This window comes from Centruroides sculpturatus, unplaced genomic scaffold (genome assembly GCF_000671375.1).
Source record: "Centruroides sculpturatus isolate CEXI.00-Female unplaced genomic scaffold, Cexi_2.0 scaffold3203, whole genome shotgun sequence".
Taxonomy (NCBI): domain Eukaryota; kingdom Metazoa; phylum Arthropoda; class Arachnida; order Scorpiones; family Buthidae; genus Centruroides; species Centruroides sculpturatus.
Window position 1 is genome coordinate 1 of NW_019387292.1, and position 12,243 is coordinate 12,243.

Sequence of the window (12,243 nt, forward strand, 5' to 3'; positions counted from 1 at the left end):
ATTTATAAATTATTAAGTGTAGTAATAAATTTAAATGTATATAAACGGATAAACAGACTGTTTTCTACAGTCTTAATGATAATAGAATTCCTTTAGATATGCGTTAAAGAATTAGAACTTAACACCTGAAATAACACTAATATAAATAACTAAATTGGACTTGCAAGATACTATAGTATTGGTCTAAGATTGAAATAACTTAAAATTGAGAGAGAAAGAATAGAAAAGTTGAGGAATGCTTCCTTTGTGACTCTTCGGTTAATTGATTCTTACTTATGGACCACAATAGAATAGTTAATTAATACGCTAAAAAAAAATACTTTACATAAATTTTTCACTGATAAAACAGTTATTTTTTAAAATATTTTTAGTTTATAATGATTAATCTGTAGGCCTAACAAGTTTGCATTCCTCTTAACAATTTACAGGCCATTTTATTCTTCACACAATTTTCTATCTTAGAAAATTATAGTTAAAAAATTTAAACTTTAACAGTAAGCACTTAAATAGATTTAAGTGTTAATTAGCAGTTAATGTTCTTATTGTCTACGCATTAATTAAGAGAGATGTACTGTATGTCAAGTATCAGTATCATGTAGATGGTTCGATTTACAGTTCTTTTTGCATTATTAAATTATAAATATATATTAATCTGCAGCTTAAGGCCTACCTTTTTAAGGCATTGTGAGTGTATAATTTAGGGTATCATACTTTTATATATTGTTATTTGGTAAAGGGAAAGGCCTGCTATGAGCTATAACTTAGAACCACAACAAATCTAAGTCCAGTCTGCTTGTTCTTTATTCATAATCACTACTTCTAATTAATCTATGAGCTCAGTTAGATTATATTTGAAAGTAATATCATAAATATAAATATATTATATAAAATAGCGATTAAACAGATTCTAATTTAGATATAGATACTTAAATTTTATTTTCTATAAGCTCGAATTACAACGTAGTCAAATGATTATAATTTAATAAAACAATATTAAACTATTATAAGACAATTACTTATTTATTATTAGACTATTAAGCAATTCAGAAAATAATATATAAAAATAAACATTAATTTTATCTTTAAAACTTTCCCGAAACGAATATCTATTCGGAGATTTTATTATTCATTTTATGTAATATTAATAAATATATATGTATTTTTTTAATATAAAAAAAGTGTATAAAATTATTAAAACCGGACACAAAAAATATTACGTGATATATTAGTCATGTGTGTTATATTGCTAAGTGAATGAGGGTCCTTTGTTACTTGATCTAAAAGAATAAAGCGTGCCAAATGATAACTGATACGCTGATACAATGATACATGGCAATTGTGTCCAACGAAAAGAGTACATTGCTCTTTGTGTAATATATCACTGTTCTTCCTTATTGAAATATTACACTGTTACATTGTACAGATATTTGAAATTTCTCATTGTATCCGGATTTTTATTTTCTTAAAAGTTTCTATCTTCTAACTCTTTTCCTCTCTGTGTTAAGTCTTATTGTAAACTGACACCAAAAAATTATAAAAGAAGTATGAAAATTTTATATAATGAGCACTCCAAAGTCTTTTCTAAATTTAAATTCTAACCTTTATTAACCTCATTATTACGTTTTCTAATTTTGAATACAGTTATTAGTGTATTAGTCTACGATATTAAAAAGATTATTTAAAATAATTTTGACAAAAGCTTGATTTAGAATCATTTTATATGAGACTAATGCTTGAAAGATAAGCTAAATTCATAAACACTAGCCCACAGTACATCAGTACATTCTATAAATGCTAGTTTTAGCTTATATATAATTTTAAAAAAATTAAATTAGCTTTGAATTTCTTAAATCTAATTGTTTTTATGTATAAAATATCAATAGAAAGTTCTCATAAGAAAAACCCGTTATGTCAATCGATGATGATATTACGATTTACATGGAATTCGATTTATAATTTCGTAATAATACAGCTTATGTGCGTAGAAGGGTAAAAATCCATGACGTCATTACCCAGTATTTACAGATTATTTAAACGATAATATTCAAAAGATAAGTTAAAAATAAGAAAAATGGTACAGTGACCTATTAAAATAAAATTATTATTTTTTCTGTATTATTATTTTAATAAGAAATTGGAGACTAAATAAATTCTAAACACACGATTATATCGTATGATTGTTACGTCTTCGATATTAATTTTTGACAGGTAAAATTTATACTAAGCTTTTTTTAAATAATGTAAACTCACCGTTGAGATCCATGTCCATGTTTTCTGTGGTCATAAAGGATTGACTCAACTGTTGTGCGCTGTTCTGGTAAACTGTAGGATCTGCAGAGAGTACCATACTCGAAGTCGTCGTTGTATTCGGTGATAAAGATTGTAATGATGCTGCAGGACTGCTGGACGGACTCAGAGAAGGTGGTTTTAGGTATTGTCCTCCGCAAGACGTGGACCAAGCCAGGAGTGGTTCGGTCCTGTCTAAATTTGTGGCACTGTATAATTGATGAATGGGAGATTGAGCCGGTGCTACTCCATATTCAGCAGAAGGTGCCGGTGGAGTCATGGGGGTCAGATTTCCAGAACTGGATAGAGAGCAGCTAGATAGATAATGACCGTTGGTAAGCTGCACGTTACTCGAAGGATAACTGTAACTGCAGGGTGTCAGTTGGGAATTTTGGTAATTCTGTTGCTGGTCGACGTTCAAATAAGGTTGATTACTAGCGCTCATGTTTGCAGTCGACATCACAGACGGTGCCGGTGCACTGCAAGACACGTTGGGACTAGGCTGACCTAAGACTTCGTAAGGAGAACCTAGCATGGTTCCTGGGTAATATGTAGGTGTAAACGGTTTTAGAGTTTGGCATTTTCTACGAAATCCACGTGGTCGCCTTCTAAAGGATCCTTCTTCGAACATAAACTCGCTGGCAGGATCGATAGTCCAGTAATGTCCTTTACCTGGTCTTCCCAACCCTTTTGGTAGCTTGATAAAACATTCGTTCAAAGACAAGTTGTGTCTGACTGAATTTTTCCATCCCTGATAACTACCTCTAAAAAACGCAAAACGTTGTTGTAAAAATTGATAAATCTCGCTCAAAGTAAGTCTTTTGGATGGTGAACTCTGAATGGCCATGACGATTAGAGCTATGTAAGAATAAGGAGGCTTTTCCTGACGTCGTACACCAGCACCACACTTCTTAGTAGGAGCCACGGCTTTCTCTCCCGAATCACTTTCGTGTAGAGACGACGACGTCGAAGGTCCATTCGGATCTTGATGCCCGAATTCACCCCCAGACACCAACATATTCCCAGTAGTCAAACCGTGTTGTACTTCACTTTCGGGTAGTCCTGTTTCTAACTTTTCCACCTTCATGTTTACGAAGACATGTAGCCGATCAGTTGCATGACTGAACAGAACAGAAACGGATTTTAAAAAAAAAAGTTCCCTCAAGACACAGCCAAAAAAACAAAAACAACACGCAGAAGACCCAAGACACGGAGCAGAAGACAAGGAGCCCCCCGAACGACTTTAATCTCGACTGCTTCAACACGCTTCTCCTAACACTGACTGGACACGATCAATTCCAGCCGTCGAATAGGGTGTACGGTTCGACTACGTCACGCATTGTAGCAACACCCACAGCTACAAGCTCCACCTTCGCGGGAACCTGCTCTGCCTGAGCTAACAGATAACAAATTGGGCGGCTAATAGGCTGGGAGGAGGGTTACATAATGTGGCAGCAATGGGAGAGGCGCAGGATTTACGAAGAGCTGAGAACTTCAGCCTATATATCAGAAGAGTGACGTGGTATAAAAAAAAATACATACACACATATATATATAAATATGCTTAACTTTAAAAAAAAAAAAAATTGTATCGACTTCGGTTGCAAAATATTCGTTGTAATAAAGTTAATCCCAAGAAACAGGTAAGTCAAAAAAATCAGTAAAAAATAAATATATTTATATATTAATATTTTTTCCGGTGTCATCCATTGCAATCTTCATATTGCAGATGGTNAAATGCCATCTTTATATATAGATATTTATTTTATTTCCTAGCTTTAAATTAAATAAATTTGATATTTTTTGTCTATTAACTAAGAGAATTTCTACAATAACAAAGTAATTCTATTGATACATAAGCACAAAGATAATGGAGAATTTGTCTTCTTTAATGAATATAATTTATTATTTTAACTAATAAATATATTATTTTATATAAAAAATATAAATATTTATCAAAAAAATGAGTTATCAAGTGAATATTAAACGATTGTAGCATAGTTAAAAGTGACAGTGAATGATTATAAAATGCCGTATCATCAAAATTAACTCTTTTATAATTTGTAAATACATTTATACATTTATAAATTATTAAGTGTAGTAATAAATTTAAATGTATATAAACGGATAAACAGACTGTTTTCTACAGTCTTAATGATAATAGAATTCCTTTAGATATGCGTTAAAGAATTAGAACTTAACACCTGAAATAACACTAATATAAATAATTAAATTGGACTTGCAAGATACTATAGTATTGGTCTAAGATTGAAATAACTTAAAATTGAGAGAGAAAGAATAGAAAAGTTGAGGAATGCTTCCTTTGTGACTCTTCGGTTAATTGATTCTTACTTATGGACCACAATAGAATAGTTAATTAATACGCTAAAAAAAAATACTTTACATAAATTTTTCACTGATAAAACAGTTATTTTTTAAAATATTTTTAGTTTATAATGATTAATCTGTAGGCCTAACAAGTTTGCATTCCTCTTAACAATTTACAGGCCATTTTATTCTTCACACAATTTTCTATCTTAGAAAATTATAGTTAAAAAATTTAAACTTTAACAGTAAGCACTTAAATAGATTTAAGTGTTAATTAGCAGTTAATGTTCTTATTGTCTACGCATTAATTAAGAGAGATGTACTGTATGTCAAGTATCAGTATCATGTAGATGGTTCGATTTACAGTTCTTTTTGCATTATTAAATTATAAATATATATTAATCTGCAGCTTAAGGCCTACCTTTTTAAGGCATTGTGAGTGTATAATTTAGGGTATCATACTTTTATATATTGTTATTTGGTAAAGGGAAAGGCCTGCTATGAGCTATAACTTAGAACCACAACAAATCTAAGTCCAGTCTGCTTGTTCTTTATTCATAATCACTACTTCTAATTAATCTATGAGCTCAGTTAGATTATATTTGAAAGTAATATCATAAATATAAATATATTATATAAAATAGCGATTAAACAGATTCTAATTTAGATATAGATACTTAAATTTTATTTTCTATAAGCTCGAATTACAACGTAGTCAAATGATTATAATTTAATAAAACAATATTAAACTATTATAAGACAATTACTTATTTATTATTAGACTATTAAGCAATTCAGAAAATAATATATAAAAATAAACATTAATTTTATCTTTAAAACTTTCCCGAAACGAATATCTATTCGGAGATTTTATTATTCATTTTATGTAATATTAATAAATATATATGTATTTTTTTAATATAAAAAAAGTGTATAAAATTATTAAAACCGGACACAAAAAATATTACGTGATATATTAGTCATGTGTGTTATATTGCTAAGTGAATGAGGGTCCTTTGTTACTTGATCTAAAAGAATAAAGCGTGCCAAATGATAACTGATACGCTGATACAATGATACATGGCAATTGTGTCCAACGAAAAGAGTACATTGCTCTTTGTGTAATATATCACTGTTCTTCCTTATTGAAATATTACACTGTTACATTGTACAGATATTTGAAATTTCTCATTGTATCCGGATTTTTATTTTCTTAAAAGTTTCTATCTTCTAACTCTTTTCCTCTCTGTGTTAAGTCTTATTGTAAACTGACACCAAAAAATTATAAAAGAAGTATGAAAATTTTATATAATGAGCACTCCAAAGTCTTTTCTAAATTTAAATTCTAACCTTTATTAACCTCATTATTACGTTTTCTAATTTTGAATACAGTTATTAGTGTATTAGTCTACGATATTAAAAAGATTATTTAAAATAATTTTGACAAAAGCTTGATTTAGAATCATTTTATATGAGACTAATGCTTGAAAGATAAGCTAAATTCATAAACACTAGCCCACAGTACATCAGTACATTCTATAAATGCTAGTTTTAGCTTATATATAATTTTAAAAAAATTAAATTAGCTTTGAATTTCTTAAATCTAATTGTTTTTATGTATAAAATATCAATAGAAAGTTCTCATAAGAAAAACCCGTTATGTCAATCGATGATGATATTACGATTTACATGGAATTCGATTTATAATTTCGTAATAATACAGCTTATGTGCGTAGAAGGGTAAAAATCCATGACGTCATTACCCAGTATTTACAGATTATTTAAACGATAATATTCAAAAGATAAGTTAAAAATAAGAAAAATGGTACAGTGACCTATTAAAATAAAATTATTATTTTTTCTGTATTATTATTTTAATAAGAAATTGGAGACTAAATAAATTCTAAACACACGATTATATCGTATGATTGTTACGTCTTCGATATTAATTTTTGACAGGTAAAATTTATACTAAGCTTTTTTTAAATAATGTAAACTCACCGTTGAGATCCATGTCCATGTTTTCTGTGGTCATAAAGGATTGACTCAACTGTTGTGCGCTGTTCTGGTAAACTGTAGGATCTGCAGAGAGTACCATACTCGAAGTCGTCGTTGTATTCGGTGATAAAGATTGTAATGATGCTGCAGGACTGCTGGACGGACTCAGAGAAGGTGGTTTTAGGTATTGTCCTCCGCAAGACGTGGACCAAGCCAGGAGTGGTTCGGTCCTGTCTAAATTTGTGGCACTGTATAATTGATGAATGGGAGATTGAGCCGGTGCTACTCCATATTCAGCAGAAGGTGCCGGTGGAGTCATGGGGGTCAGATTTCCAGAACTGGATAGAGAGCAGCTAGATAGATAATGACCGTTGGTAAGCTGCACGTTACTCGAAGGATAACTGTAACTGCAGGGTGTCAGTTGGGAATTTTGGTAATTCTGTTGCTGGTCGACGTTCAAATAAGGTTGATTACTAGCGCTCATGTTTGCAGTCGACATCACAGACGGTGCCGGTGCACTGCAAGACACGTTGGGACTAGGCTGACCTAAGACTTCGTAAGGAGAACCTAGCATGGTTCCTGGGTAATATGTAGGTGTAAACGGTTTTAGAGTTTGGCATTTTCTACGAAATCCACGTGGTCGCCTTCTAAAGGATCCTTCTTCGAACATAAACTCGCTGGCAGGATCGATAGTCCAGTAATGTCCTTTACCTGGTCTTCCCAACCCTTTTGGTAGCTTGATAAAACATTCGTTCAAAGACAAGTTGTGTCTGACTGAATTTTTCCATCCCTGATAACTACCTCTAAAAAACGCAAAACGTTGTTGTAAAAATTGATAAATCTCGCTCAAAGTAAGTCTTTTGGATGGTGAACTCTGAATGGCCATGACGATTAGAGCTATGTAAGAATAAGGAGGCTTTTCCTGACGTCGTACACCAGCACCACACTTCTTAGTAGGAGCCACGGCTTTCTCTCCCGAATCACTTTCGTGTAGAGACGACGACGTCGAAGGTCCATTCGGATCTTGATGCCCGAATTCACCCCCAGACACCAACATATTCCCAGTAGTCAAACCGTGTTGTACTTCACTTTCGGGTAGTCCTGTTTCTAACTTTTCCACCTTCATGTTTACGAAGACATGTAGCCGATCAGTTGCATGACTGAACAGAACAGAAACGGATTTTAAAAAAAAAAGTTCCCTCAAGACACAGCCAAAAAAACAAAAACAACACGCAGAAGACCCAAGACACGGAGCAGAAGACAAGGAGCCCCCCGAACGACTTTAATCTCGACTGCTTCAACACGCTTCTCCTAACACTGACTGGACACGATCAATTCCAGCCGTCGAATAGGGTGTGCGGTTCGACTACGTCACGCATTGTAGCAACACCCACAGCTACAAGCTCCACCTTCGCGGGAACCTGCTCTGCCTGAGCTAACAGATAACAAATTGGGCGGCTAATAGGCTGGGAGGAGGGTTACATAATGTGGCAGCAATGGGAGAGGCGCAGGTTTTACGAAGTGTATTTTTTTAATATAAAAAAAGTGTATAAAATTATTAAAACCGGACACAAAAAATATTACGTGATATATTAGTCATGTGTGTTATATTGCTAAGTGAATGAGGGTCCTTTGTTACTTGATCTAAAAGAATAAAGCGTGCCAAATGATAACTGATACGCTGATACAATGATACATGGCAATTGTGTCCAACGAAAAGAGTACATTGCTCTTTGTGTAATATATCACTGTTCTTCCTTATTGAAATATTACACTGTTACATTGTACAGATATTTGAAATTTCTCATTGTATCCGGATTTTTATTTTCTTAAAAGTTTCTATCTTCTAACTCTTTTCCTCTCTGTGTTAAGTCTTATTGTAAACTGACACCAAAAAATTATAAAAGAAGTATGAAAATTTTATATAATGAGCACTCCAAAGTCTTTTCTAAATTTAAATTCTAACCTTTATTAACCTCATTATTACGTTTTCTAATTTTGAATACAGTTATTAGTGTATTAGTCTACGATATTAAAAAGATTATTTAAAATAATTTTGACAANTTAAATAGATTTAAGTGTTAATTAGCAGTTAATGTTCTTATTGTCTACGCATTAATTAAGAGAGATGTACTGTATGTCAAGTATCAGTATCATGTAGATGGTTCGATTTACAGTTCTTTTTGCATTATTAAATTATAAATATATATTAATCTGCAGCTTAAGGCCTACATTTTTAAGGCATTGTGAGTGTATAATTTAGGGTATCATACTTTTATATATTGTTATTTGGTAAAGGGAAAGGCCTACTATGAGCTATAACTTAGAACCACAACAAATCTAAGTCCAGTCTGCTTGTTCTTTATTCATAATCACTACTTCTAATTAATCTATGAGCTCAGTTAGATTATATTTGAAAGTAATATCATAAATATAAATATATTATATAAAATAGCGATTAAACAGATTCTAATTTAGATATAGATACTTAAATTTTATTTTCTATAAGCTCGAATTACAACGTAGTCAAATGATTATAATTTAATAAAACAATATTAAACTATTATAAGACAATTACTTATTTATTATTAGACTATTAAGCAATTCAGAAAATAATATATAAAAATAAACATTAATTTTATCTTTAAAACTTTCCCGAAACGAATATCTATTCGGAGATTTTATTATTCATTTTATGTAATATTAATAAATATATATGTATTTTTTTAATATAAAAAAAGTGTATAAAATTATTAAAACCGGACACAAAAAATATTACGTGATATATTAGTCATGTGTGTTATATTGCTAAGTGAATGAGGGTCCTTTGTTACTTGATCTAAAAGAATAAAGCGTGCCAAATGATAACTGATACGCTGATACAATGATACATGGCAATTGTGTCCAACGAAAAGAGTACATTGCTCTTTGTGTAATATATCACTGTTCTTCCTTATTGAAATATTACACTGTTACATTGTACAGATATTTGAAATTTCTCATTGTATCCGGATTTTTATTTTCTTAAAAGTTTCTATCTTCTAACTCTTTTCCTCTCTGTGTTAAGTCTTATTGTAAACTGACACCAAAAAATTATAAAAGAAGTATGAAAATTTTATATAATGAGCACTCCAAAGTCTTTTCTAAATTTAAATTCTAACCTTTATTAACCTCATTATTACGTTTTCTAATTTTGAATACAGTTATTAGTGTATTAGTCTACGATATTAAAAAGATTATTTAAAATAATTTTGACAAAAGCTTGATTTAGAATCATTTTATATGAGACTAATGCTTGAAAGATAAGCTAAATTCATAAACACTAGCCCACAGTACATCAGTACATTCTATAAATGCTAGTTTTAGCTTATATATAATTTTAAAAAAATTAAATTAGCTTTGAATTTCTTAAATCTAATTGTTTTTATGTATAAAATATCAATAGAAAGTTCTCATAAGAAAAACCCGTTATGTCAATCGATGATGATATTACGATTTACATGGAATTCGATTTATAATTTCGTAATAATACAGCTTATGTGCGTAGAAGGGTAAAAATCCATGACGTCATTACCCAGTATTTACAGATTATTTAAACGATAATATTCAAAAGATAAGTTAAAAATAAGAAAAATGGTACAGTGACCTATTAAAATAAAATTATTATTTTTTCTGTATTATTATTTTAATAAGAAATTGGAGACTAAATAAATTCTAAACACACGATTATATCGTATGATTGTTACGTCTTCGATATTAATTTTTGACAGGTAAAATTTATACTAAGCTTTTTTTAAATAATGTAAACTCACCGTTGAGATCCATGTCCATGTTTTCTGTGGTCATAAAGGATTGACTCAACTGTTGTGCGCTGTTCTGGTAAACTGTAGGATCTGCAGAGAGTACCATACTCGAAGTCGTCGTTGTATTCGGTGATAAAGATTGTAATGATGCTGCAGGACTGCTGGACGGACTCAGAGAAGGTGGTTTTAGGTATTGTCCTCCGCAAGACGTGGACCAAGCCAGGAGTGGTTCGGTCCTGTCTAAATTTGTGGCACTGTATAATTGATGAATGGGAGATTGAGCCGGTGCTACTCCATATTCAGCAGAAGGTGCCGGTGGAGTCATGGGGGTCAGATTTCCAGAACTGGATAGAGAGCAGCTAGATAGATAATGACCGTTGGTAAGCTGCACGTTACTCGAAGGATAACTGTAACTGCAGGGTGTCAGTTGGGAATTTTGGTAATTCTGTTGCTGGTCGACGTTCAAATAAGGTTGATTACTAGCGCTCATGTTTGCAGTCGACATCACAGACGGTGCCGGTGCACTGCAAGACACGTTGGGACTAGGCTGACCTAAGACTTCGTAAGGAGAACCTAGCATGGTTCCTGGGTAATATGTAGGTGTAAACGGTTTTAGAGTTTGGCATTTTCTACGAAATCCACGTGGTCGCCTTCTAAAGGATCCTTCTTCGAACATAAACTCGCTGGCAGGATCGATAGTCCAGTAATGTCCTTTACCTGGTCTTCCCAACCCTTTTGGTAGCTTGATAAAACATTCGTTCAAAGACAAGTTGTGTCTGACTGAATTTTTCCATCCCTGATAACTACCTCTAAAAAACGCAAAACGTTGTTGTAAAAATTGATAAATCTCGCTCAAAGTAAGTCTTTTGGATGGTGAACTCTGAATGGCCATGACGATTAGAGCTATGTAAGAATAAGGAGGCTTTTCCTGACGTCGTACACCAGCACCACACTTCTTAGTAGGAGCCACGGCTTTCTCTCCCGAATCACTTTCGTGTAGAGACGACGACGTCGAAGGTCCATTCGGATCTTGATGCCCGAATTCACCCCCAGACACCAACATATTCCCAGTAGTCAAACCGTGTTGTACTTCACTTTCGGGTAGTCCTGTTTCTAACTTTTCCACCTTCATGTTTACGAAGACATGTAGCCGATCAGTTGCATGACTGAACAGAACAGAAACGGATTTTAAAAAAAAAGTTCCCTCAAGACACAGCCAAAAAAACAAAAACAACACGCAGAAGACCCAAGACACGGAGCAGAAGACAAGGAGCCCCCCGAACGACTTTAATCTCGACTGCTTCAACACGCTTCTCCTAACACTGACTGGACACGATCAATTCCAGCCGTCGAATAGGGTGTGCGGTTCGACTACGTCACGCATTGTAGCAACACCCACAGCTACAAGCTCCACCTTCGCGGGAACCTGCTCTGCCTGAGCTAACAGATAACAAATTGGGCGGCTAATAGGCTGGGAGGAGGGTTACATAATGTGGCAGCAATGGGAGAGGCGCAGGATTTACGAAGAGCTGAGAACTTCAGCCTATATATCAGAAGAGTGACGTGGTATAAAAAAAAATACATACACACACATATATATATATATGCTTAACTTTAAAAAAAAAAAAAATTGTATCGACTTCGGTTGCAAAATATTCGTTGTAATAAAGTTAATCCCAAGAAACAGGTAAGTCAAAAAAATCAGTAAAAAATAAATATATTTATATATTAATATTTTTTCCGGTGTCATCCATTGCAATCTTCATATTGCAGATGGTGGTAAATGACGTCATAGTGGTTTTGTTCGTAGAAAAATCACTTCTCAGTA

General features: G+C 32.6%; 3 protein-coding genes across 3 annotated transcripts; all 3 read right to left on the reverse strand.

Moving 5' to 3' along the window:
* Positions 1-1,843: 1,843 nt before the first annotated feature.
* On the reverse strand, positions 1,844-3,578 carry LOC111616338 (forkhead box protein F1-like). The gene has a single exon (XM_023357760.1). The coding sequence runs from the start codon at positions 3,371-3,373 to the stop codon at positions 2,216-2,218; it is 1,158 nt and encodes a 385-aa protein (XP_023213528.1). The 5' UTR covers positions 3,374-3,578; the 3' UTR covers positions 1,844-2,215.
* Positions 3,579-6,208: 2,630 nt separating this feature from the next.
* On the reverse strand, positions 6,209-8,037 carry LOC111616340 (forkhead box protein F1-like). Its single transcript, XM_023357762.1, has one exon. It carries the CDS (start codon positions 7,736-7,738, stop codon positions 6,581-6,583), a length of 1,158 nt encoding a protein of 385 aa, XP_023213530.1. The 5' UTR covers positions 7,739-8,037; the 3' UTR covers positions 6,209-6,580.
* A 1,980-nt stretch (positions 8,038-10,017) lies between these two features.
* Positions 10,018-12,097, reverse strand: LOC111616339 (forkhead box protein F1-like). The gene has a single exon (XM_023357761.1). The coding sequence runs from the start codon at positions 11,545-11,547 to the stop codon at positions 10,390-10,392; it is 1,158 nt and encodes a 385-aa protein (XP_023213529.1). The 5' UTR covers positions 11,548-12,097; the 3' UTR covers positions 10,018-10,389.
* Positions 12,098-12,243: the final 146 nt, after the last annotated feature.

Coding starts and splice junctions, on each gene's coding strand:
- LOC111616339 (XM_023357761.1), bottom strand. CDS start 11,547: ATGAAGGTGGAAAAGTTAGAAACAGGACTACCCGAAAGTGAAGTACAA.
- LOC111616338 (XM_023357760.1), bottom strand. CDS start 3,373: ATGAAGGTGGAAAAGTTAGAAACAGGACTACCCGAAAGTGAAGTACAA.
- LOC111616340 (XM_023357762.1), bottom strand. CDS start 7,738: ATGAAGGTGGAAAAGTTAGAAACAGGACTACCCGAAAGTGAAGTACAA.